This window comes from Mesoplodon bidens (genome assembly GCF_964165515.1).
Source record: "Mesoplodon bidens genome assembly, chromosome: 1".
Classification (NCBI taxonomy): Eukaryota; Metazoa; Chordata; class Mammalia; order Artiodactyla; family Ziphiidae; genus Mesoplodon; species Mesoplodon bidens.
In genome coordinates this window covers 119,762,034-119,789,929 of record NC_138176.1, presented here as the reverse complement: position 1 = coordinate 119,789,929, position 27,896 = coordinate 119,762,034, and the positions used below count along the sequence as shown (strand labels likewise).

Here is a 27,896-nt window from a genome sequence, read left to right as displayed (position 1 = left end):
TTGGGTGCATACATATTTACCCTTCAAGACTAGCTGGTAGGCCTGGCCCAGGCTCTTATCAAATTACTGCTTTTTCCCTGGATCCCAGTGCATGTGAGATTCTGTGTTCACCCTTTAAGTGTGAAGTCTTTATTTCTGCTAGTCCTGTGGGGCTGCCAAAATTAAACCCTGGTGGCCTTCAAAGCCAAATGCCCTGGGGGCTCATCTTCCCAGTTCAGAACCCTCGGGTAGGGAGCCCGATGTGGGGCTCAGAACCTCACTCCTGTGGGAGAGCCTCTGCAGTATAGTTATTCTCCAGTTTGTAGGTCACCCACCTGGAGGTATGGGATTTGATTACATTACAAGTCTGCCCCTCCTACCTGTGTCATTGTGGTTCTTTCTTTATGTCTTTAGTTGTAGTGATGCTGAAAGCTCGACCTCTGTGCACCAGTGTCAGATCGAATCTCAGAGACAGGGTTTTGGGTGAAGTAGGAAAGAATAGCTTTATTGCTTTGCCAGGCAAAAGGGGACACAGTAGCGTCCCACCTTCGAAAACTATGTGTCCCAACCCAGGGAGATTTGGTGAAGAGTTTTGTAGCAAGGGTTCAAGGGTGGGGTTGCTGATAAGACTAGGATGTGTACAGGGCCTGCACTCCTTTAATCTGCTCTCAGGTAATCTTTTAATGAGCTTCTCTGGTTCCTTTAATCTGGTCCCAGGTGGTCTTCTCTGGAATGAAGAATGCTGACATCTTCCATTTGTTGGGGGTTTTAGTTCTATAAATTGCTCAAAGATATTGTTATGTGTATCCCTTCAGGCTGAACCAGGACCCTGCCCCAAGGCTGCACTGTTGTTTCTTGGCTGCTCCGCCTTCGTCTCTGCATCCCCTCCCTTCCTCCTGATAAGCAACTGTTTGAACCTGCCCTTTGGGGCTCAGGGAAGGTCATGGAGGTCATTCCCTACAAGGAATGGGGGACAGAAAGGGTCCGTGCCCAGGAGCCCCACAGGGTCCTGCTCGGTTTCAGTAGAAGATCTTTTCTGATAGGTTCCAGTCATTTTCATCAATAGCTGTTCTGCAGATAGTTGTGATATTGGTGTGCTCATGAGAGGAGGTGAGCTCAGGGTCTTTCTCCTCTGTCATCTTGGCTGCTCTCCAGAATACATTTAATTTTTAAGTTAAAGATAAGAAATACACTTAAATTATAAGTTAAAGTTAATTTTGTGATATCCCGTCAGACTCTGTCGTGTGACAAAACTACCCCTAAATTACAGTGCTGTTCAAATTGTCTTTCAAAATGGCTTCTATTTTTTTTTCTATTTTTTTTTGAGGTACGCGGGCCTCTCACTGCTGCAGCCTCTCCCGTTGCGGAGCACAGGCTGCGGACGCGCAGGCTCAGTAGTCGTGGCTCATGGGCCCAGCTGCTCTGCGGCATGTGGGATCTTCCCGGACCAGGGCATGAACCCGTGTCCCCTGCATCGGCAGGCGGACTCTCAACCACTGTGCCACCAGGGAAGCCCTGGCTTCTAGTTTTGAGTTTTATAAGATGTCTTGTCATGCAGAGTCTGAATTTGTTAACACAGGTTAAAAGATTCCAAATTCTCAAAGGATGTACTAGAATATACTACAATGCATGTGTTTCCTAGAAGCATATTTTTATACAGTCATATGAATACATTCCCAAACCTTTGAATATACTCATGGAATAAAACAACATGTTCTGGTACTTATTGATCTTGCTACTTTTTAGGGAAAAAACACACCACTTAGATAATATAAATGGGTTATTATTAGTGCCAGGATTTATTACAAAAAGTGTTAAAAGAATCCTATCTTGGGGCTATAAACACAGGCTTCTTGAGACACTTTCCTGTTAAGTTTCAGTGGGGAGTGCCATCTTTCTAATCTAATTTTCCTCTGGGAGCCTTGTAAGGTCTGCCCTCTTCACTTTACACGAAACCTATTAAGCCTTTTCCTGATTCCACACCCATATTAATCTTGATCCTCTTGTCTGAGCCCCCCTTTCATGGGTCTCTACATTATTCTTTGGAACGAACCTGCTGTGTGAGGGCTTCCACTCCTGCTCCTGCCTTGATTGCCTTCATTCCCTCTGACTCCTAAAGGTTTACTATCTACCCACCTCTGTGGCACTTAACTATATACCCTCTTGTGAGTGTATCTTACCTTCCTAATGGGGTTATAAGCTCCTAGATGGCAAGGGTGATGCCTTATATTCCTTCTGATTTCCTTTGGTGTCGAGTGCAATATAATTTAAACTGAAAGTGATCAAAAAGCTTTTTCCATGAAGATCCCATTTTTATAACACTGCATTTCTGTAAATATTAGGATAAGTGGGCTTAGTGGAAATTTCAGTTAATTTAGACTTTTTATGTACAAGAATGCCAGGGAAGGCATTTTATCATATTGGATCATAAATTGTCAAGAAGGAGGATTAATAAGATGAAATTTTCAGAAAAAAAGTTACGGTGTATCTATATTTCCTGTATTTTGTGGTCATAGACTATACTCCTAAGCTTAACCTTTTGCCCAAATAGGATCAAGCAGGGTATGGATGGTTAAAATAATCAACTTGAAATTACTGCATACTCACAACATGTTTATTCTGTTGCACTTAAAAGCAACAAATACCAGCTAACTTAACAAAATAATTTACTATGTTAGCTCATAGAATGAAATGGAAGGCTGGAGAAACCAGGCTTGGGTATCCCTAGGGAGCAAAGGTAGTAGGATCTGACGGAGGGTTTCTTTAATGCACCACCACTGGGATCAATAAACTCCAAATATTTTTCTTTTATTAGAGGATTTCACTTGAGATTCAGGATCCTGGGAGAGAGGTCCTACTGGCCTTGTTTGGATCAGGTTCTACTCTATAGGTCAAGATCAAGGAACCTTGATTAACAGTCCCACCAACCATCTACCCATGAGGAAGATCCGGGTGCTCCAAAGGAAATTGAGTACCATTACAGCAGGGAGGAAAGGCTAGTCTATTTGTGAAATCACCTTACAGAACATAGAATATCAGAGAAGTAGCAGGTGAGTGACATCTAAGGAATAGCGGAAATACAGGAGAAAGGTGTTGCCCTGACAGAAAACAAGAAATCACTAAATGGTATTTTTCACCATGTTCTCTTCAGGCTACAAGTATCTCACACTATGTGACAATTAAAGGTCAGAAGCTCTTAGCCAACTCTTTATAAAAACTCGTCTTTCTAGTCTAAGTTGATATATATGGAAGCTTTGTATTTCAAAGGTTTGCTCTCCCAAATATTTACTGAGAGAAGAATTTCTCTGGCTCCTGTGCTATGTGTTGAAATGTCACCCAAGGCAAGGCAAAGCAAAACAAGGCAAGGCAAAAGTACTTGGTGTATAAAGGCATTTCTGTCTACTTCAGTTTGCAAACTGGCAAGGGAGATACTCCTCACCCTTTCACTGCCTTCCCCCTGCCCTCCAGAAAATACTGGCTTTATTTATGATTTGCCTTTGTAAATGTGTACTTTTCCTGGAGTGCTGTAATTTGAAGATTTAAATGAAGGACAGTGTCTTATGCATTTGTTTTTATACAGCCTTTTAGTCTCATTAGGTGTTTGGCTATTGCTATCATATATTATCTAGTTTAGGAAATTAAGGCTATCTTTTCTTTAAAAGGTATTCTAAACAGGAATTTCAGAGTACTACATTGTCATTGGGAGGAACAGAATTTTATTATTTACTTTTACAGTAGAGTAGGTACTGGAGAGAGTAAACTTCTGATGAAGGGGCATATCTGAACACTTCAGAGGGTTTCGATATTTGGAAGTTTAGAGTATTCTGTCTGCTAACACAATCATGTGGTCTGGGAGACTGGATTTTAGACTCCACAGTTTTGTGCACAACTTGCAATATCTTTCAGTTTTCAGTTATGAAATATTGAAAGTTAATTTGTACAAAATCCTGTGGCAGGTGGTGACGTGATTTTTGCCCAGGGCTTTGAATGTCAAAATGGAGAAATTCACTGAGGCTCAGGTAAATTGATGGGTGTAGCTATGACTCTCTTAAGGTAGCCACATGCCTCACCATCTAACTAGGGATACGCATGAATGGATGAAGGATATTCCTACTCTCTTTACCTATTGTCTGATGAAACTACAGCCAAGGGGATGGTTTGGCAAAATCTGTGGGCAAAGAAGACTGTTGAACCTGACTGTAAAGCTGGCATGGTGAAGAGAGACAGGAGGTGAAGATTAAGTGGGAGGCCCTGTTGGGGGCAGGAAGTTCAGGCCTTGGGCCTCCAAATCCATTGCCATGTAAACTGTTTCAGAACTTATAAAGAATGAATGTTTCAAATTCCTTTAAAATATCATTTTGATACCAAAACCTAGTCAAAATTAAAAACAAAAAGAGACAAATCTCACTTATGAATTTAACCCTCCCCCAAATAGACTGACATAATCAAAGCAGAGCATGAACCAGGGAGGATTTATCTACTGATTCAAGTATGGTTCAATAGCAGAAAATACAGATTTTGTTACATTAAAAATTAAAAGGAGCAAATCATAATTATCTTCCTATGCACTGGAAATGCATTTCAGAAAAGTGTAATAAACATTCTGTATAATAATACTCAAAAGTAGAAACTTTTTTTCTTAACTTTGTGAAATATATCTATCTCAGCCTCAGAAGCAGCACCATGACACTTGAAGGCTTTCCCATTGAATTTAGGAACTAGACAGCGATGTGTACTCTTATTATTTAACGTTATTCTAGATGCTTGTCCCACGCAAAGGCAAAAGAAGGAAGTTAGATAGATGCATAAAAATCCAAAGTTGGGGGTAAAACTACCACTGTTTGTCGATGGTTATACAACTGTATTGTATTATAGATTGTATGTATCCAAGAGAATCATCCAAAAATCTACTTCAAACAAGAGATTTTATAGTAAGGTAGTGGAGTCCAAAATTAACATACAGATATTAATAGCTTTTACACATACAAACAGAAGACAAATCAAAGAAATAAGCCCAATTATAATATTAGCAAAAAGGATAAGATATATAAAAATAAAATAAAAAGAAATGTTGGGGAAAATTTTAAGCACTAAGAACACAAAAGTAGACTTGAACAAATGGAAAGATATGAAATGGAAGATAGAAAGATTCAACATCATAAAAGGAGTATTTTTCCTAAATCAATTTATAATTTAACTCAGTCCTAATGAAAACACCATCAGATTTCTTTCAGAAGCAGACAAACTGATTCTGAAGTTCATATAAAAAAGTAAACAAACAAGAGGAACCAAGAAAATATTGAAAAGGTGTGCAATGATGGAGAGAGAGGGAAAGAACTATTTCCACTGGAACTTAAAATATATTAAAAAGGCTTAGGGAATTCCGTGGTGGTCCAGTGGTTAGGACTCTGCGCTCTCACTGCCGAGGGCGTGGCTTCAATCTCTGCTCGGGGAGCTAGGACCCTACAAGCCTCATGGCACGGCCGGAAAAAAAAAAAGACTTAGTAGGTAAACAAATGTGGTATGGTGAGTGAATAGACAGATCAGTGGAACAGAAAGAAAAATCCAGAAACACCCATATATTCTCAATAATTAGATACGAATTACAAGTGGCTTTTCACCTATGAAACGTCACACATCATTCAGAGAATGTTGAGAAATGCAAATTAAAACTATAATGAAATACTGTTTTAAAGCGAACAAACTGGCAAAAATCGAGAAGTTTCACAACACACCCAAAGTCGCTGGGGATCATATAAATCAGTTTAATCCCTTGAAGTCAATTTGCTAATGCTAATTACAGCTACAAATGTATATTTGTAATTGACTCAGCAATTCCTGACAGGTATGTAGAAAGATAAATGTGTATGTAAGGTTATTCACTGCAGCATTGTTTTTCATTGGAAGCCATGGGGACTGGTTAAACAGTTAAGAATTGCTGGAACACAATGTAGCAGAAAGAAAGGAATGAGGAAGGTTACTATGTATGCATTGCAAGGTATTTGTCAAGTGAAAAAAAGCAAGAGGGCTTCCCTGCCGATGCGGGGGACGCGGGTTCGTGCCCCAGTCCGGGAGGATCCCACATGCCGCGGAGCGGCTGGGCCCGTGGGCCATGGCCGTTGGGCCTGCGCGTCTGGAGCCTGTGCTCCGTAACGGGAGAGGCCACAACGGTGAGAGGCCCGCGTACCGCAAAAAAAAAAAAAAAAAAAGCAAGACACACACCAATGTATATAATATGCTATTTTTTTGTGTAAAAAATTAGAGGAAATCTGTATATGAGTTAGCTTATTGTACTCATAAATTAATTCTGGAAGGATATAAGAGAAACAAGAAGCGTTGGTTACTGGTGGAGAGAATGGAAGTTAGGTGGGAACTAGGTAGATGGAGACTGTATACTTGTTGCCATTTTTTTCATTTTTGAACCATGTGAATGTTTTGCCTATTCGATAAGGAAAACAAACAAACAAGTATACAACCATATGTGTGTATTTAAGAAAGAAGACTGAGGATGCTCTCTATGTGTTGATAGGGAAGCATTCCCAAGGATGTTAAGCGAATAAAACAAGGCATGGAATAGAATGTACAATGTCCACTTTTTGTTGAAAAAAGGAAATCTAAGACTATTTGCTTGGTTTTGCTTGCATACTCATAAACTCTGGAAGGATACTCGAGTGTGAACATTGTGATGTGCTGCCTCCAGACCCCCGTAGGAATGAAAGATTTCTTGCTGAAGCAGCTGAAGGGCTGCTGACAGATGGCCTTCAGGGAACAAACCCCATGGGTAATGATTGCCTCTTTTGAAGAGAGTCACCTCACCTGAGATCATGCCCCCTTCTGGGGTGGCCTGCAATCAGTGAATTAGCAACATGGGGGTGTGAAGGGCCAGCTTCCCACCCCCAACTCAGGGCAACTGTGCAGGGTCAGCCAGCTTTAGAAATCCCCTTCCTTAAGCTGCATGGTAATTTACCTTCTCCTGCTGCTGTCTGGTCTCTTCCATAGAAAGAGAACACTTTTAGTAAACCTCCTCTTGCTAAGTAAGAGTGTTTCCTGGGGAACTCAGGGTGCCACAGGAAACCAAAAACAGTGATTTCCTGTGGTTGGGTTGGGGTGGGAACCTGGTGAATGGGGGCAAGTTTGGGAAGAAGACTTTACACTCTACACTCTATGCCTTTTTAAAAAATTGAAGTATAGTTGATTTACAATGTCATGTGAGTTTCAGGTGTACAGCACAGTGATTCCGAGTCTTTTCCCTTCTAGGTTATTACAAAAATATTGAATAGAGTTCCCTGTGCTATACAGTAGGTCCCCGTTGGTTATCTATTTTATATATGGTAGTGTGTATATGTTAATCGCAAACTCCGAATTTATCCTTTTTATGATATAAAAAACATCTTTTTGGAAACATGTGGATGTATTACTTATTCAAAGCAGAAATCAAAATTTTAAAGTTAACTTGGTATATCAATGATACTTTATCCTTTTCCTCTTATATTTTTAGAGAACTTTTTTAATGTTTCAATTTGGGAGGAGATATTTTTAATCTAAAATACCATGCCTCGCCACACTCTAAATATGCTTTTCTTTTTTTCTTTTTGTTTTTGCTTAGGACCTACAGAGAAACACCGCCTTGATCTCACATTACAATGGAATTTAAGAAGCCACCTGACGGTGGCTGGGGCTGGGTGATTGTACTGGCCTCCCTCTTTACTCAGTTTTTGTGTTACGGATCTCCGCTAGCTGTTGGCGTCTTGTACATAGAATGGCTGGACGCCTTTGGTGAAGGGAAGGGAAAAACAGCCTGGGTCGGATCCCTTGCAAGTGGAGTTGGCTTGCTTGCAAGTAAGTGGAGAAACTTATGCTTCTCCTCACTCGTTAATCATTTAATTACGTTTGCTGCATCATTCACATTGTGCAAGACATAGGAGGCTATTTTCTTTTTTTAAAGTATAGCACCTACTTTGCTGCCTTCACTGAGATTATAAACCACTCTTTCACTGTCATAAATCTATGTGACAATACAGGAATTCCATCAGAGATTCAGTTGTCCATTCATTCATTCCTTTATATATTTATTTGCTACTGTGTGCCAGGCAGTGTGCTAGATGCTGAATATGAAAGGATGAATGGCAAACACATCATTTCTGCCTTCAAGAGGCTCAGTCTAGTGAGACACACGTTTCCACAAATAAGAAAGATACAGGAGTATGAGGGCAGTGATCCAGGTATGTCCGATGAACGCGGGTGACCAAAGGACCAAATATTTTTCAGCAGTCCTGGGAACAGTTCGTCTATGGTTCATAATTACTCCTCTCTGATTCGGATACACCATGATCAGATTGCATGTCCTACATTTGTGTCACCTTCTTAAGAAAAATTTGATATGACAAAGAGTAGTCCCTTCTCAATTAAGGATTTAAATATAGTGTTATGTATAAGATGTATGTGATGCGTTTTGTGTGACCTTCATAAAATGTCTCCAAAAGTAATATTCTTTTTTTTAAAATTTATTTATTTATATTTGGCTGCGTTGGGTCTTCGTTGCTGCATGTGGGCTTTCTCTAGTTGCAGTGAGCGGGGGCTACTCTTAGTTGTGGTGCGAGGGCTTCTCATCGCGGTGGCTTCTCTTGTTGTGGCTCACGGGCTGTAGGCGCGCGGGCTTCAGTAGTTGTGGCGCATGGGCTTAGTTGCTCCACGGCATGTGGGATCTTCCCGGACCAGGGATCGAACCCATGTCCCCTGCATTTGCAGGCGGATTCTTAACCACTGTGCCCACCAGGGAAGCCCCAAAAGTAATATTCTTGATAAACATTTATCAAGTATGATATAATAGTGGTTCTTAACATCTTTAGAGAGAACAGTAGAGCGGCTTTTTTTTTAAGGACTAAAATCATATGCACTTCAATTTCTGGAGTCATAGTTTGAACTCTGCAGTAGTATTTAGTGATCATCAGTCTAACTTACTAGGAACTAGTTAAGAACAGACATGCTGTATACACACTACTATATATAAAATAGATAACTAATAAGTACCTACTGTATAGCACAGGGAACTCTGCTCAATACTCTGTAATGGCCTATATGGGAATAGAATCTAAAAAAGAGTGGATATATGAATATGTATAACTGATTCACTTTGTTGTACAGCAGAAACTAACACAACATTGTAAATCAACTATACCCCAATAAAAATTTTTAAAAAAGAACAGATATGCTAAGATGTAGCCCTGGAGTCTCATCCTGAGCTATGACCTTTACATGATTCATTGAGCAAATCACAATCTCTATTCTTATGGGGAAAATAAGGACAGTGAATGTGGCGATTTATAAGGTATTTTTCAGCTCTAAAATGATTTACAAAGAAAATGCATTGGTCATTCCTTCTTTTAAATCTGTTATCTTTCCTGATCACTAAAGGGGACTTCTTAAAACAAAACAAAACAAAAACAGTTGCTTCCAATTGATGAATTACTTTGTTGAATTAAAAACAAGACTTGAAAAACAATGCTGGATCATCTGGCCATGTCAGATAAGAGAACTAAACATAACTAAACAAATGAAAATAACACTGTCATTATAAGCATCAGAAAAGCAGGAAACATTTGCCAAGATTTGTTTGAAAGAGTTTTTCAAAATGTGGATTGTTTGTAAAGCTGTCAAAGTACAAGTGGATGATGATTGATATGTTTGAGAATATAATTTTTAGAAAATGATCTGGTGAGAAGAGAATTTTTAAATGTTCTCCGATTAGTCATCATTTCTTTTTTGGCTGTGTCAGGTCTTAGTTGTGGCATGCAGGATCTTTCACTGTGGTGCAGGCTCTTCGTTTTGGCGTGCGGGCTTCTCTGTAGTTGTAGCGGCAGGTTTTCTCTCTCTGGTTGTAGTGGGCAGGCTCCAGGGCGTGTGGGTTCTCTAGTTGTGGCGTGCAGGTTCCAGAGCACATGGGCTTGGTAGTTTGCGGCACGCAGGCTCTCTCATTGAGGCACAAGAGCTCAGTAGTTGCAGTGTGCGGGCTTAGTTGCCCCGTGGCATGTGGGATCTTAGTTCCCTGACCAGGGATCGAACCCTGAGTCCCCTGCATTGGAAGGCAGATTCTTTACCACTGGACCACCAGGGAAGTCCCAATTAGTCATCATTTCTATTAGCAAATACAAAGTTCAACAGAAATTCAATTACCTTGCCTTCCAGCAAGGGTCAAAGGGTAATTGAAATGCTATCTCCATCAGCACATACTTGGAGAACAAAGCTCTTTTTCAGGAAGTCTGTCCAGGTAAGACTTGAGGGTTTGAGGTGTTCAGGGAAGCTGAGATCTTCTTAGGGATGGATGGGGTACTGGTGGTCAGAGCTGATGCTGAGACTCTGAAAACTGAACTGCAGCTCTCCACTTTCTGCAAGTTCCTAAGTGGATGGACCAGTCTGTCTCAGGGCCCACAAGCAGCCACCTTCACTTGTAGGCGGGACCAGCTACATAATTTGCAATACCACGTGCAAAATGAAAATGCAAGGCCTCCAGTTTAAAAAGTTAAGAATTTCAAGACAGCAGCAGCAGGGCAGCAGACCAAGTGCATGGCCCTTCTTGAGCTGAGTCCTGTGCAGCTGCATTGGTTGCGTGCCTACGAGGCCAGCCCCGCTTGGTGGGCTGGAGAGAGAGAGCATCCCATCAAACGTCCAGGGAATGAACAAGTACTGGGGGAGTGTTGGGCTGAAGTCAGAGCTAATCTGAGTCCTGGCTGTACCACCCTGTAGCTGAGGGAGCTTGTGCAAGTAACTTATCTTCAGTGTCTTCAGCTAGATGAGAAGACACTTGAAGCAGCTAATCAGAGCTTTTGTAGATAAACATAGAATACGGAGACCAAAGCGTTCCAGAATGAGGAAGCAGTGAGAAAATAATGATGACTGGAGAGCTAAGACTTATGGGTGTGTGTTTGTGTGCGTTTGTGCACATGCCTGTGTGCACTTTAGTTAGTGGCCACTGAGTATCTGTGTTGTTGGCTTCCCTTGGCTCTTCATAGCATAAATTAAGGGACAAATCCTGAAAGCTATGTAATACAGTATTAGCAAGAGGGGGTCTAGCGGCATTTGAGCCACATTCGTCATTTACTTTGTTGACAACTTTCTTCTACACATAAACAAATGGATCAGTACTACCTTGGAAATAGGAAAAGTACATCTCATCAGGATTGTCAGTGATTCTTAACCAGGGAGATAATCAGAATCATCTATAGAAAGATTTCAGCATATAAATGCTTGGATTTGACCCTCAGACATTCTAATTCAGTCAGTCTATAGTCGGGCCCACATATGTGAATCTTTTTCAAGCCCCCAAAGTGATTTTCAGTTGGGAGCTACCACTGGCTTAAGCCCTCTCTACTTAGATTGCAGTCTTGCACTTCTTGATCATTCTCAAATGTATATTGGTGTTGACATATTTATAAAGGGAACTCTTGTAGGTTTCTGCTTGAATGTGTCACTGTGTATGCCATGTAAACCATGATAAATTGTGTCCAGTGCCCCCAATTCTGGGGAAAAAACACATAAACGGACATCTTTGCATCCTTTTTGATAAAAATTAATTTAATTTATATATATATATGTATGTATATATTTACATAAATACATCTTTTATAGTTGCTCTTAAAATCAGGAGTATATATGAATTACTTGAGCTTGTCTAAAAAGCCAATTTCTTACTCATCAGTGCTGTGAGGTGGGGATGGAGGGTGGTCCCAGGAATCTTCTTTTTAACTAGTTCCCCAGATGATTCTGATGCAGTAAGCCGTATCGTAGCTGAGAAACATGAGTTGTTTTCTTTACCCAGTTTTGTCCAGAGAAGGCCTGGTAGGTGTCATCCTTGACTAGTTCTGTGATCCGACCTCTGGAGATTTATAATTGAGCAAGCACAGCAGAAGTACATTTGCTAAGCAACATACAAATTCTACTTTTCATGTACCTGTCCCTTTAGTTCAAAAAGTGCCCCTTGTGTGCCTGGCTCAATACCAGCCACCTTCACTTACTTGATCTTGGTTGATCCTCATAATAACACACTGAAATAGGCATTATTGTCCTTAAGGTTTAGTGACCTGTCCAAGATGAACACATTGTCTTAAGAGGAAGATTGGAAAAAAAAAAAGAGAGAAAGATTGACACCCAAGCAATGGTTTTTCTAACCTGTTAAGTCTGTTTCTTCATCTTTAAATTGGAGATAATAAAAGTACCTACCTGGGACTTCCCTGGAGGTCCAGTGGTTAAGACTCCACACTTCCAGTGCAGGGGGCGTGGGTTCAATCCTTGGTTGGGGAACTAAGATTCTGCATGCTGTGCATCATGGCCAAAAAAATAAACAAATAAAAAATAAAAGTACCTACCTTATATGATTGCCATGTAGAATACTTGAGATGGTGCTTGGCATATGGTAGGTACTCAACAAATATTAGTTATTAAAGAACAACAATCCCCCACAAATAAAATTACTCTCCCAGGCAGTCCCAGCCAAACTGTGGAATCTGCAAAAGAAAGGGACCCTTCAGCCTGAAAGACAAAGACATTTCTAGGGGGATGGGCAGGAGGGAGAGCTGTCAAGATTGTATCTAAGCATCTGGAATTTAAAGGCTGACCCATTGTCTTTAACAAATCCAGATTTGGACAATAGCTAAGAATAGCGGAAAGACATGCAATTCTTAACTTTACACTCTTTATAATCTTAATTCTTTCTCTTTGAAACTTGAGTAATTGAGAAAATACAAAGAAGTAGACCTCTCATCTGAATTGTTTTTCCAGATGATCCTTAGGATGAATAAAGCTGGATATCAAGGATTCGGCCTCCCTTGGTTATACACCGTCATTACACACACTCAGAGAGTCTCTTCTCCTGTGTGTTAGGGAGGCTCAGACATCATCTCTGCTATAAGGGATTTAGAGTCTCAGGGAAGACACAGGAAAAAAGGGTAGTAATGCCTTGAGACTTCACCACAAATACCAAGAATAGCAAGAACAAGGCAGTCTCTGGAGTTTTGTAGAGATAGGCTGTGAAGTGGGCCAGAAGGGAGGGTGGGCCGGGCCAGATGCATGGGCAAGGAGAGGGCAGTCCACACAGAGTCCCCGTATGCAAAGCCCTGGCATCGCGCTGCAGGTGATGCAGTCTGGTAGAGTAAATGTGGCTGGAGAAGGAGTGATGTGTTAGGAGGTGTGATAGTCTGTGTCCACTTGGCTAGGGCTGCATTCCATGGTTAGTCAAACACTCATGGAGGTATCACTGTGAAGGTATCTTATAGATGTGCTCCGAGTCCATAATCAATTGACTTGAAGTAAACGAGATTATCTTAAGTAACCTAGGTGGATCTGATTCAATTCATTGAAAGTCTTTATGAGTAGAAATGTAGAAGCTACAGCTGTAGCTTCATCCTGTGGAAGAGAGTTCCAACCTGCCCTTCCTGACGCCTAGTCCTGTGGATGCTGTCCTTGCCTAGCCAGGTCCCAAAACCACATAAGCCAATTCCTTGCAATAAATCTCTTAATGTGAGTCTTCTTCTGGTTCAGTTTCTCTGGTCGAAACCTGAAGGATTCAGAAGGAATGGAAGGTAACTGAACTAAAGGGCGATCATGGCCTTATATTGTTTTAAGTTGGCAGAAAGCACTCTTTGGTTGGGTGTTATGCTTCACATTCAAGGAGAAGGGTGGGACCATTTTTCTGACTGCAGAGTTGCTGATACAGCAGGGAGATCTTTTGTTCTGTAGTTTTGTACTCCAGATAGATTTAACAGTCCCCTCCCTCTCTCTTTTTTTTTGTCTTTAATTCCTCCAAAGATCTTCAAATCCCTAATGAGTCAGTACATCTATCTCCAGGTTAATATAATGAGTCAGTATAGCCAACAGGCTTGCTGCATGAGTTGTGAGTGTTGGCAGAGCTGGGTTTCAGCATATCTGTACAGTTTTACCCCCTGTTAACTCCTTGCATAGGACTGAATTCCTGCCTCGTACAAGGATGCTGTTACATTGGCCCATTCCCAGTGTGCTAGGCAGGTCTAGGGTTTGGTGAGAATCTTGGCAGGTTTTGCTGACTTGAAGAAGGCAAATGTACATGATACACCAAAGCAACCGATGAGCAAGGTGATAGGTATACTTGAGAGCAAGGATTTGAGTGGGTGTGGTTCTGTAGTGCCTTTCTCTTCCTCAGGAAGATGAACTTAAAATTCCTGGTCTCAGGGACTTCCCTGGTGGTCCAGTGGTTAAGACTCCACCTTCCAGTGTGGGGCGCGGGGTTCCCTCCCTGGTCGGGGAACTAAGGTCCCACATGCTGCGGGGTGTGGCCAAAAATTTTTAAAAAGGGGGGAGTAAGAAGTGAGAAACCTGCCAGTTTGTTGGGCCCCCCGCCTTGTAAGTAGAGGGATAGGACTCGTGGGCCTAATCAATCTGCTGTCTTAGGAAATCCTTGCAGTGCTCCAAGCACACAGCCTGGTTACTGCTATAATTTATTTCTCATTGTACCTTCAGCATACTTACGACAGTAGGCCTGGCCATCCTACCACTCTGGGGACTCTCTGAAACTTTTTGGGAGAGAGAAGTGCATGGAAGTTGATTTCTTTCCCAAAGGGAATAATTTCCAAAGCTGTCTTATAAAAATTACAAATTGGAGAACCACATTATGGTTCTCTTCTCTCCATTTAGAATGTATTTTCATCTCTTTTGTCAATACTTCACAGCCCAGTTCAAGGCTCAGTTCTTTGGCCCATGGTGATCGCCCTTTCTCTGAAATCCCCAAACACATGATCTGAACCTTTCTTTTGTGCTTATTGCCCGTGGCCTTAGGTTTTGATATGTGTTTGTTTTGCCTTTTGGTCTAGGTCAGAAATTTTGCGTCTTCTTCTCTGTGTCCTTATCTACCATGATATGAGACTCCAGTGCTGTGTGGTCCAGTACAGTAAGCACTAGCCACATGTGGCTATTGGGCACTTGAAATGTGGCTAGTTCAAGATGAGATGTGCTATAAATGTAACAAATACACAGTGAATTTCAAAGACTCAGTACAAAACAAAGGAGTGTAAAATATCTCTTTAATCATGTTGAAATGTTGAAATGATGATGTTTTCGATGTATTTGGTTAGATAAAATATATTATTGAAATCAATTTTACCTCTTCTTATTTATCTAATGGAGCTAGTAGAAAGTTTAAAATTCCATGTGTGCCTCCTTATCTTTCTAGTTTGCAGCAGTGCTGCTCTAATGGATGCTTGGTAAATAGTGAAGGAATGGTAATGGTCAAATATTTACTCTTTTGTTTGACTAATGCAGACCTAAATTTATGTTACTAGCAAACTTTTAAAGATGTGTATTCTTCCTCCACATTAATTTTCATAGCCAGCAAAAAATTTAACTCCATTTCTACCCACATGACCCTGAAGGGCTAAAGGAAACAATTTCATCCCTTAACGTGTACATCATTCTGACTTCCTTAGAACAACTCATCCTTCTCATTTTCTTTCTTTTTTTTAAATTAATTTTTATTGGAGTATAGTTGATTTTCAGTGTTGTGTTAGTTTCTGCTGTACAGCAAAGTGAATCAGTTATACATATGCATATGCATATATCCACTCTTTTTTTAGATTCTTTTCCCATGTAGGTCATTACAGAGCACTGAGTAGAACTCCCGGTGCTATACAGTAGGTTCTTATTAGTTATCTTATATATAGTAGTGTGTACATGTCAATCCCGATCTCCCAATTTATCCCTCCCCTCCTTTCCCCCTTGGTAACCATAAGTTTGTTTTCTACATCTGTGACTCTGTTGCTGTTTTGTTTTTGTTTTTGTTTGTTTTGTTTTGTTTTTTTTGCGGTACGCGGGCCTCTCACTGTTGTGGCCTCTCCCGTTGCGGAGCACAGGCTCCGGACGCGCAGGCTCAGCGGCCATGGCTCACGGGCCCAGCCGCTCCGCGACATGTGGGATCTTCCCGGACCGGGGCACGAACCCGTGTTCCCTGCATCGGCAGGCGGACTCTCAACCACAGCGCCACCAGGGAAGCCCTGCTGTTTTGTAAATAAGTTCATTTGTACCATTTTTTAGATTCCACGAAAAGCAATATCATATGATATTTGTCTTTGTCTGATTTACTTCACTTAGTGTGATAATCTCTGGGTCCATCAGTGTCGCTGCAAATGGCATTATTTTGTTCTCTTCTACAGCTGAGTAATATTCCATTGTATATATGTACCACATCTTCTCATCCTTCTCATTTTCTAATTCACCCTTGAACATAACAAAACACTTTTTCTGCAAGAGTTTTCATTTTTATTTCCTTCATTTAATTCCCCTCCTTGGCTGAGAATATCAATCAGTCTGATTTGCAGATGACCATTAACAAATGATTTTATGTTTTTGTTTCGTTTTGTATTTAAGAGGTTGTAGGGCTTTAAAACCCTACTGCATCCTCCTTTCGTTCCTCATTCATCACTTTGGTTTATAGCAACAGTCCCTGACCTTTTTGGCACCAGGGACCAGTTTCGTGGAAGATGATTTTTCCATGGGGTGGGAGATGGTTCAGGCACTAATGCGAGCGTTGGGGAGCGATGGGGAGCGGCAGATGAAGCTCTGCTCACTCACCCACCGCTCACCTCCTGCTGTGCGGCCTGGTTCCTAACAAGCCTCAGGACCAGTACTGGTCTGCGGCCCAGGGGTTGGGGACCCTCGGTTTATAGAGTTACTCCCTAATATATAGGTTCTTACCTTTTTTAAGGGAACGTGTCAGCATTGTGCCAAAGATGTTGCCAGGCTACTGTGCAGGAGAGTGGAATATCTTTTAAGAGCCCTGTATACGTCTTAGTGCCCCACCTGCCACCTGCCATCCTCAGACCAGTCTTCTGTTCTCATTGCTAGCTCTGCTACTTAGCATTTTCAGTTCATCCAACCAATCAAGATTAATCACCCAGACAGAAGGTAGTAATAGTAACAATGGCCCCTAAACCCCAATACACATACAACCGTGAGTTCAAGAAAACATTTTGTGAAAGGAAAAATGAATATAAAGGCAGTGATATGTAGTGTGTGTGTGTAACTATCTTCTTTTTTTTTTTTTAGGAAATTTCTTTACCTATTTATAAAAATCCTCAAATAGAAAAAACCACAAGGAACATTAGGCAATCTTTTGAACTGACTGATAATGAAAACAATATATTATTTTTTTCATTAAGCCAAAGTAGTGCTTAGTGGGCAATGTAAGCTTTAAATTTGTATACTAAGGAAAAATTATAATTTTTATAACCGTTTTCCAGGACAGAAGTCTGGCAGACTTGGCTGGGTACGCTGCTTTGGGTCTCAGAAGGTCAAAATCAAGGTGTCAGCTGTTCTCGGCCCTTATCCGGAGACTGAGGGAAAGTCCATTTTAAGGCTCATTAGGTTGTTAGCAAAATTCAATTCCGTGTGGCTGTAGGACTGAAGTCCTCATTTCTTCACTAGCCTTTGCCCAGAGGTCATTCTCGGTTTCTAGAAAGGAACACTGTCCAAACTCGTTTATAAGGTTAAAATCATCCTGACTCTAAAACCAGACTGATACATTACAAAACAAACAAACAAACGAAATGAATATAAAGGCAGTGATATGTAGTGTGTGTGTGTGCGTGTCTCTGTGTGTGTGTGTAACTGTTTTCTTATTGGCTTCCATTTTACTCTGAAATTGTATCCTTCTCACTATTTCCTTATTAAAATATTCCTTCTTCCTCTTTAATGAAATGGCAGTGATAATAGTTATTACATTTAAAAATGTCTTTACTTGTTAAAATAGGAAAATTGGCAACCCAGTAATGACGTTCCTCCCTCCCTTTTTTCTAAAATGTTATAGATTCCAAGGAGTGGAGTTACTGGTTCATATTACAAGTTAACTAACTTTTGTTCCAAAGGTCCCTCTGCAAAGTAAAAGAGCTGAAGTCTCATAAGAAATCTCCCCTGAGAGTAGTCCTTTGATTTAATGAATCTCTTGAGTTGAAACTAGTCCAGTGCCGAGGAGTAATCTATGGTTTATCATCTTGGAGAACTTGCCTGTTACTAGGAAGAGCTAAACACATAAATGTGTCAGTTTTGTCAATGTGACTTAGTGGTCACTTCCAGTTATACTTTGCCCTAATTGTTATTGATGAAACTTGGGGCTATTGTGGTTTAAATCTGTGAAAATTGAGTCTAGAAATACCCTGGTTCTGAGGATGAGAATAAAATAGTTTGCTCTAAACTTTTAAACACCAAAATGAACATAAATGTCATGTTTTCATCTTCCGTAAATTCATAAAATTACTTAGGCTGTAAGATATTAACAAAAGTACATAGGTGTTTTGTTGTTTGTTTTGTTTTTTGTTGGTACGCGGGCCTCTCACTGTTGTGGCCTCTCCCGTTGCGGAGGCTCCGGATGCGCAGGCTCAGCGGCCATGGCTCACGGGCCCAGCCGCTCCGTGGCATGTGGGATCCTCCCAGACCGGGGCACGAACACACGTCCCCTGCATCGGCAGGCGGACTCTCAACCACTGCGCCAGCAGGGAAGCCCCATAGGTGTTTTTTAAACTGATATTTGTAGAAAAACATTAAGGTGCCAATGGAAATACACCTCAATTGGGAAGAATGCTGGGCTGACTTTGGCCGTAGCCCTGTCATTGATTAGCTATGGATTCTTGGTCAAATCACATGATCCTTCTGAACTACAGTTTCATCATTTTTTAAATGAGGTCTTTGGACCCTTTCCAAGGCCCCATTCAGCTCTAAAATTCTTTGCCTTTAACCTCTGACATCAAGATTTTTTCCTCTAAGTAAGCAGCAGGGGGTGGTGTGAAAGTAGAGATTTTTTTTTTCTTCTAGTTTTGTTGAGATATAATTGACATACAGCGCTGTATAAGTTTAAGGTGTACAGCATAATGATTTGCCTTACATCCATCATGAATTGATTACCACAATAAGTTTAGTGAACTTCCATCATTTCATATAGGTACAACATTAAAGCAATAGAAAAAAATATTTTTTTCCTTGTGATGAGAGCTCTCAGGATTTACCCTCTTAACAACGTTCATATATAGCACACAACAGTGTTAATTATATTTATCATGTTGTCCATTTCATCACTAGTACTTATTTATCTTATAGCTGGAAATTTATACCTTTTGACCACTATCATCCAAGTCTCCCTCCCCCATCCCCCACCTCTCGTTACCACAAATTTGATCTCTTTTTCTATGAGCTTTTTTGTTGGCTTGTTTGCTTTTGAAGTATAACTGACTTACAACACTATATTAGTTCCAGTACACAACATAGTGATTTGATATTTCTACACATCTTAAAATGATCACCACAATGAGTGTAATTACAGGATGTTACCATGCTAAGATATTACATAATTGACTGTATTCCCCACACAGTACATCTCATACCTGTGACTCATTTATTTTGTAACTGGAAGTTCTAGCCTCTTAATTTCCCTCATCTATTTCTCTCTCCCCCTACGCCCCTCCCCTCTGGCAACCACCTGTTTGTTCCCTGACTCTGTGTATCTATGACTGTGTTTCTGTTTAAATATGTTTTTTCATTTGTTTTGTTTTTTAGATTACACATGTAAGTGAAATCATACAGTATTTGTCTTTCTCTGTCTGACTTATTTCACTTAGTATAATATTCTCTAGGTCCATCCATGCTGTCACAAATGACAAGATTTCATTCTTTTTTTATAGCTGAGTAATATTCCATTGTATATATATACCAAATCCATTCATCTATTGATGGGCACTTAAGTTGGTTTCATATCCTGGCTATTGTATATAATGCTGCAGTGAACATAGGGATGCATATATCTTTTCGAATTAGTGTTTTTGTTTTCTTTGGATAAATACCCAGGAGTGGAATTGCTGGATCGTATGGTAGTTCTACTTTTAAGTTTTTGAGGAATCTCCATATTGTTTTCCATTGTGGCTGTACCAGTTTACCTTCCCACCAACAGTGCATGAGGGTTCCCTTTTTTTTTTTTTTTCTTTTTGTGGTATGCGGGCCTCTCACTGTTGTGGCCTCTCCCGTTGCGGAGCACAGGCTCCGGATGCGCAGGCCCAGCGGCCATGGCTCACGGGCCCAGCCACTCCACGGCATATGGGATCCTCCCAGACCGGGGCACGAACCCATATCCCCTGCATCGGCAGGCGGACTCTCAACCACTGCGCCACCAGGGAGGCCCCCGAGGGTTCCCTTTTATCCACGTCCTTATCAACACTTGTTATTTGTTATTTTTTGATAAAGGCCAGACAGGTGTGAGGTGAGAAGTTTTTTAAAACCAGTTTTCAATTTGCTGGTTTAATCTGTCAAAGAATTTCTGCTCATTTCTTCCTTAGGCTTAATTTTATTCAAAGAATCATGTATTAGGCAAACATGATTTAAGAATTTATCACAAAATTGATGATAATATTATACATTTTATAAATAGTGGTTTTGGTTGTACATGCTGTGAAAATTATTACCCTTCACCCCACCTCCATCTTCCCAAACTTTGAGTTTCCTTGTAGAGTTAACATGCCTTAAGGAGCATAAATTTAAAGTCTTGCTTCGAGGATGAAACTTGAAGCTTTTCAAGTATGCCATCTCTATTTCAATTCCATGTGCCTGTTAAATTTGTAAACACTGACTGTCAATGTCAATACAATTTGGTAAACAACATAGAAGGGTCATGAGTTTATGATGTCCACATCCATTTATGAAATTTGACTCTTAAAATCATTTCTATTTTTGAAGCATCTAAGTGTTTCTCGTTGGGTATACACATAGCTCAACTCTCAGATAAGTTTGGTCTTTCAAATGGATTTTCCTCCTAAAACACTGGAGTAGAATATTCCCCTCTGTCATGTAAATATATAGTCTGCTTTTCCATACTGGCTCACACAAGAGGGCTTGAAATGACAGGGGCCAGTTCATGACCAGGGAGGAATGTGGGATGGCTCTAGGCATTGAAAGCTGGTGGTATCTCAGTGGTCATAACCTGGTCTTAAATACGTGCTTAAGAGACTCTCTGTTATTGGTAAGAATGGGCCTGGGATCATCAGATCCTGGCTCCACCACTTACTAACAGTGAGACTGTGGATGGATGACACTATCTCTCCATTTGAGCTTTCCTAAAATGTTTTAAGATATGTACAGAAAAGTGTGCATATCATGAGAGTGTAGCTCAGTGAATTGTTTTTATAAACCAGACACACCCATGTAATGAGCACATTCACATCCAGAAACAGGACGTGAGCAGTACCTAGAAGTTGGGCTGTGTTTTCTTCTGGTTATAGCTTCCTACCCCCTACCAAAGATCCACTCTCCTGACTTCTGACTGTAGATTAATTTTGTCTGTTTTTGTACTTCTTATGATTGGAATTACACAAGGTGTACTTTTTCTTATTGTATCTTTCACTCTACATACATTTGTGAGATACACCCGCATTACTGTGTGTAGCTGTAGATCATTCATTCTCATGGCCATGTGATAGTCCATTGTATGAATACACCAGAATCTACTTATACCTTCTTCTACTGAAGAACATCTGGATCTGTGGGTGCTGGCTACTATGACTAGTTCTGCTATGACCATTCATGTCCATGACTTTTGGTGTAGGTGTACATAGAAGTAGAACTTCGGAGTTACACAGCACTGTGTTCTGCTTTGGGAGATTACGCTAGCGGTTTATGGGAGTTGTGATTGCTGCACACCCTTGCTCACACTTATTGTTGTCTGCCTTTTGCCATTCTGGTGAGCATGCTTTTTAAAAATTGAGAATAATGATTTGTACCTTGAAAGGTTGTTGTGAATTCAATGAAGATGTTTCTCTTTGCTTTTAAATGTTGGGCTCTTTCTTCTAACCATGGCCATGGACAACCCTCCTGAGCTTCAGTTTCCTTCCATGTAAATAAGACTACTGGTCTGAGTAACCCTTCATGTCCTTTTATTCCTAATATGCTAAGCTCCGTAGTTGTAGATACTGTCAAGGTACAGTGCTAGTGAGAGAGAATTTCACTATCACTTAAATCCCAGAACATGAGCAGTTGTCCACTTCCGCATAGAACTGGTCCAAGTAATGGTCCCTTTTACCTGTCAGTCAACAGTGCACTTCCTCCCCCAAATTCCAGGTTATATGTAGTATGTAAGACAGTGATACTGACAAAATCATGCCTGGGTGGGTAGGGTAGAGGCATTTGCCCCACCTGCCAAGATCTTCTCTAGGAAGGGAGTAACGACCCTCACTTCATCCCTTTATAAGGAAGCTATTGATAGCATTGAGTCAACTATTAAGTTTATTTTTATCATCAGTTATATGACTGGCCTTGTGCTGGATAGGAGCTCTGGGTAGAAAAGATGCATGGCAAGTACAGGAGACCAAAATCCTCCGAAGAGTGTGGCGGTTAAGGTGATGGACTCAACAGCCAGATGGCCTGGGTTTTTACTTGTTAATTGTTACTCTGAGGGTGGCTGCTGCTGTTACTCTCATTGAAAATGTAATAAAGTCTGACTCCAGAACCCTGATTTCTTAGCTCTGTGACCTTCCTCTTCTGACACTTTAATTTCCTTATCAGAAAAATGAGGATAACAAAAGCACCTACCTCCCAGAAATGCAGTGAGATTATAATGAAGGGAGATTGTTTATGGTGAAGTAGCAGGGTGTCCAACCCATAGTGAACACACAGTAGCTCATTATTGCTGTTGTTGTTTTACGATGGAAAGAATCGTTTTAAATTTCGGATGGATGATAGGATGTGGAGAGGAGGTTACTGTTAAATAAGTGAAGGTTTCATTTATGATTTTAGGTCCTGTGTGCAGCCTGTGTGTGTCATCTTTTGGAGCAAGAGCCGTGACAATCATCAGTGGCTTCATGGTGGCAGGAGGCCTCATGTTGAGCAGTTTTGCCCCCAATATCTACTTTCTGTTTTTTTCCTATGGCATTGTTGTAGGTAAGAAACTTGGTCCCCGTGATGCTTTACTGAGCTTTGAGAGTTAAATGTTTTACCCGTGTGACGTTTCTTATTCAGTTAATGTAAGGAGTGAAAATGCTCAAGAATAATTCACTTTCAGCAACCACTTCACCAAAAATTGTTGTTTTAGTAAAATGTCCACCCAGTGAATCAAAATACTTCAAAGGATAAATGTGTTTTAACAATGCCCATTTTGTTTTCTTGCAAGGCATGGGGAGGTTTTTTTTATTTCAGCACTTGTCTCTTTGCACAAAAAAGGAAAAGAGGGAGAGAAGCATGCAACTTAGATGTCACTGACACCTGCCACTTCTCACTGATGTAGGAAGTGGTCCCTTTCCTATTGGGCGGTTAAGCAGGGCTCTGTTGAACTGTTTGTGTTCTAAGCATCCTTGCTGTTCCACAGCACCTGTCACCAGGGCCCCAATCACAAGGTGATAGCAGAAGTAAAAAGCAGATTTTAAAGCACATAATAATAATGATTATTTCTGTTAAAGATAAGGCATGCGTGAAGAAAACTGAGCAGTGGGGATGATTAATGATGCTCTTGGTTACAGAAGAGGAAAGGGTACAGGGCTCAGGGCCTGAGAGCACTGGCAATTGTGGGGGGAATGCTTTTGTGATGTATTGTACTCATTGTATTCAGTGTCAAACATCACCAGACTCAGGATCCCTAGGAGCTGTTGGTGGGGAATTTTTAAAAGACTCCGACTTTCAAAGTTTCTTCTTAATGTCTGAAAGAACTGAATTTTTTTTCTTTTAAATAATAAACATTTTTTTTGTAAATCAAATAATCACTTTCAAATGTATCCTGTATGTGAGTCCAAATGTTTAGGAATTAGAATTTTTTTAATAATACACCAATGTTATCATATGCATTTGGAGGGAATAACAGTTGAAATACAGTGTAGGCAGAAGTTGTTCTAGTTTTGGGCTTCCCTGGTGGCGCAGTGGTTGAGAATCCGCCTGCTGATGCAGGGGACACGGGTTCGTGCCCTGGTCTGGGAAGATCCCACATGCCGCGGAGCAGCTGGGTCCCTGAGCCATGGCCGCTGAGCCTGGGCGTCCGGAGCCTGTGCTCCGAAACGGGAGAGGCCACAGCAGTGAGAGGCCCGTGTACCGCAAAAAAAAAAAAAAAGTTGTTCTAGTTTTTCATATTCAGTTTGAACAAATAGAAAAGTATATTAGTCACATAGAATGAAATATGTTATTTTAGATCATAAAAATATTATGCCCACTCTATTATACAGTAAAATGTAATTGAATATTTGCTTAAGTAATGAAAGGGTTAAGAAATGATTTGGGTTATAATCAGAGGAACATAAGTTATAAATCTGTAGAAAGATTGCTATTTTCTAAGTGAAATTCCGATAAAAGGCTAAACAGTTTCAAACATTTTATATAAAGAATGAATTAGGGCTTCCCTGGTGGCGCAGTGGTTGAGAGTCCACCTGCCGATGCAGGGGACACGGGTTCGTGCCCTGGTCCGGGAAGATCCCACATGCCGCGGAGCGGCTGGGCCCGTGAGCCATGGCCGCTGAGCCTGCGCGTCTGGAGCCTGTGCTCCGCAACGGGAGAGGCCACAGCAGTGAGAGGCCTGCATACCACAAAAAATAAAATAAAAAAAGAATGAATTATTCCTGACCAACATGTTTTTGCTTTAGTGTCAGAAAAGTCACAACACATTTGATAAACGTATGTTAAGAGCCAGTTTTCTAGACATGAGCTCCATAGTACCATCTATATTACATTTGTTCAGAAATGATGGCAAAAGTCTTAGAACACAGCATATTAGGGTAGAGGCAGAGGTGCCTGCCAGCGCTGACACAGCTAATTAACAGGAGAAGCTGCAAAGGAAAAGACTGAAACAGAGCAGATCTCATTGCTACATGTGGCAGCGAAGGGAAAAGCACAGCTGAGCCGGACACAACCCAGGCAGGGACACAGACGCTGCGGCTCAGGATTTTGGTGTTTAAATACTTAAGAGACAAATTCCAGCAAGATGGTTGGTTTGAGTCAAGCCTGAAAGAATTTAATTTTTTTGACTACCAATATTCCTCTTTTTCACATGGGGATATTTCCCCAATAATAAATAATAGAAATTATAGCCGCTAATATTCCAGTAGGTAGTGTGTGCTAGGCTCTGCTTTATATGATCTCATCCAGTCTCCATGTGAGCCCATTTTACAGAGAGGGAAAGTGAAGCTCAAGCAAAGTGAAATTACTAACTAAAGCCACATAGGTAGGAGATTTGGGATTGAATCCATTCAGTCTGACACCAGATCCTGACCTCTTTAACATATTTGTAATTATTTGTAGTGCTTTTAGAACTCTTAAAGTTTATTTTAAATTTAACTACATACCCACATTCTACTCAGATCATAATCTAAATAAGCAGGTCACTTGTTAGTTCTTTGAGAACAGGTTATATGTTTGATATTTTATATTACTTATTCCCTGTAGTGCTTAATACAGTTTAAACCTATATGCAAATATGTTAATCTCTGGTGTAGAATTTGAAGGTATTCATTGAACAGTCATCTTGCATTCTTGTCTAAAATCATGAAAATAAAAATGTAATGTTTGTGTATGAGCATCAGATTATTCCTTTTAGGACAAACCCCTTTTTACATAGAAAGTTGAATCATTATGCCATTGGCATGATTTGGGCATTTCCCCAAAACTTTGGACTTAGCATATAAAATTTCATGGGGTTTTACTCCCTCACATGGTTTCAAGGTTAAGGTATAGCCTTTGTGAGTACATATCCAAAGTTGTCACTGACTTAAAAATTGACCAAAAGTGAGTGATACCATAGTATTTGTATTCCCCATAGATAAAAATGAATTTTTTTTTTAATGCGGTACGCGGGCCTCTCACTGCTGTGGCCTCTCCCGTTGTGGAGCACAGGCTCCGGACGCGCAGGCTCAGCGGCCATGGCTCATGGGCCCAGCCGCTCTGCGGCATGTGGGATCTTCCCGGATCGGGGCATGAACCCGTGTCCCCTGCATCGGCAGGCGGACTCTCAACCACTGCGCCACCAGGGAAGCCCAAAAATGAATTTTTAAAAAGAAAAAAATTAATGTATATTGTTTAAGATTTTATATACATTTGATTGTGTTGGAAGCATATCTAAGGGTATATAGAAAGAAAAAGACAAAATTAGGTAACTCCCATAACTAAATTTCAAAATTTCTATAGCAATGGAGAGAGCTTTACCAACCTGTGAAACTGATTTTGATTTGGCTTATGGTGTTGGAACCTTTCAATAGCTAACCCTGTCCCTTCTCCCCACAAACCCATGATCTTCTGTTAATGAGATAGGATTTGATATTGGTCTTGACTTACTCTTCTGGCTGCTGGTGGTGGTGGTGGGCTTACAGGGCTTCCACTTGGCTTTCCCCACTATGGTAACTTTTACTTCACTGGCCTAAAACAATGTAGATAGAAGGTTATACCAACTACTATGTACATGTGCTCCAATTAAATATCAGAAACTGGGGAAATGGCTAGGATGGGCCCATGGACTCAGTGGACCCACTGTGAGCCAGACCTGGGCCATGATCCCGTGTATTACCTGGCCATCATGTGACCCCCCTCTAAGGGTAGGCCATGTAAGTGCCTCAGGCCCCTAGTTAACAGTGCCAGTTCATTTCCTGTGTCCTACAGTGCTCAAAAGGCATCCCACTGTCCCTTGTGTATGATACCTAAATAAGTGATCGTAGTTCTCTTTGGGGCAAGATTCAGGGTATTATTGTCTATATATTTGCCATAGTGTTTTTTGCAACGTCCTTCCTTCTGGAATCCTGGCATTTCCTTCACTTAATGGAATCTGGGTCAGAAAACAAGCTCACGTCTGAAGATTGTATATGACTCTGATTTGGCAACAGGTTCTTAATCCCTGTGGCTAGGAGGAGGCTCTCAGCTCATGGAGAGAGCCCTGGGCTTCGGGTCAGGAGACATAGGTCCTGTGAGTTTGAGCAAGCCCCTGGGTCTCCAAGAACGACTGTCTCCTCATCTCTGAAGGCAGACTAAGACACCTACCTCACGTAGCTCTTGTAAGGGCTAAGTGAAGTCGAGCAAAATAAAAATAAGGTAAATGAAAGAGTTGAGTTGGATTTCAATAGTAAAAAGTCCATTTAATTTTAATTTCAATAATAATTTTACAGGTTCCAGTAATTTAAAATAATTTTTTAAAAGTTTAAAGTTTTAATTTCAATACTTAAAAAGTCACGCACTGTAATAATTATTGGGCCCCTGTGAGCTACTTCTTGCTAGGAGATTATTAACACTTATTATCATGGTTGACTTCTTTGTGGTTTTATTTTGTCAGTAGGCTCAGAATATAGGGCTCATGGAATATTTGTAGGGTAAATAAATGGGAATTTAATGAACAATGACACTTCCATTCTGTCGCCATTGGAAGTAGAGTATCCAGTTGAAAAGAAAGTGGCAGGAAATTATTACACTGTCTAAACTCCTCCCTTCTGTATTATGAATTCCTTAGAAAAAACGAGAAAGATTCAGTGTAATGATAACATATATTGAGCACCCATTCTGTGCAGTATTCTAAGCATTCTCCTCTGTCTGGAATGAACTAGATGGTCTCTTAAGATAATATGGCACAGGCAGGAGCAAGCACTAACAGTCCAACTCTGGGGTTGGGCTGTGTGGGTTAAACTTACCTTACTCACTTGCCAGCCGTGGACTGTAGACATGTTACTTACATACTGTTTTCTCAGTTTTTAAACTGAACATAATAATAGTAACTACCTTCTAGTGTTTTGTGGATGGATGAGTTAAAGCAATAAATATTCACTAGCATCACCATCATTATCAGTTTTGTGACCTTGGAAAATTATCCAACCTCTCTGAGCTTCCGTTTGTATTTCTTATGAAATGAGACTAACGTGACTTCACAGAGATATTGTGACTATTCATGAGATAATGTATGTGGAGAGGCACACGGT

At 40.7% G+C, this 27,896-nt stretch overlaps 1 protein-coding gene across 5 annotated transcripts in view; it reads left to right on the top strand.

The window, feature by feature from the left end:
• SLC16A9 (solute carrier family 16 member 9) overlaps positions 1-27,896 on the top strand; it is a 69,348-nt gene that overhangs the window by 25,201 nt on the left and 16,251 nt on the right. For 3 of the 5 annotated variants that reach the window (XM_081252298.1, XM_081252300.1, XM_081252299.1), the window contains exons 2-3: positions 7,586-7,818; positions 22,765-22,908. In XM_081252298.1, coding sequence (XP_081108424.1) covers positions 7,623-7,818; positions 22,765-22,908 — 340 coding nt within the window. In that variant the 5' untranslated portion in view covers positions 7,586-7,622. The remainder of the gene's footprint in view (positions 1-7,585; positions 7,819-22,764; positions 22,909-27,896) is intronic. The other 2 variants (XM_081252302.1, XM_081252301.1) reach the window with 2 other exon arrangements.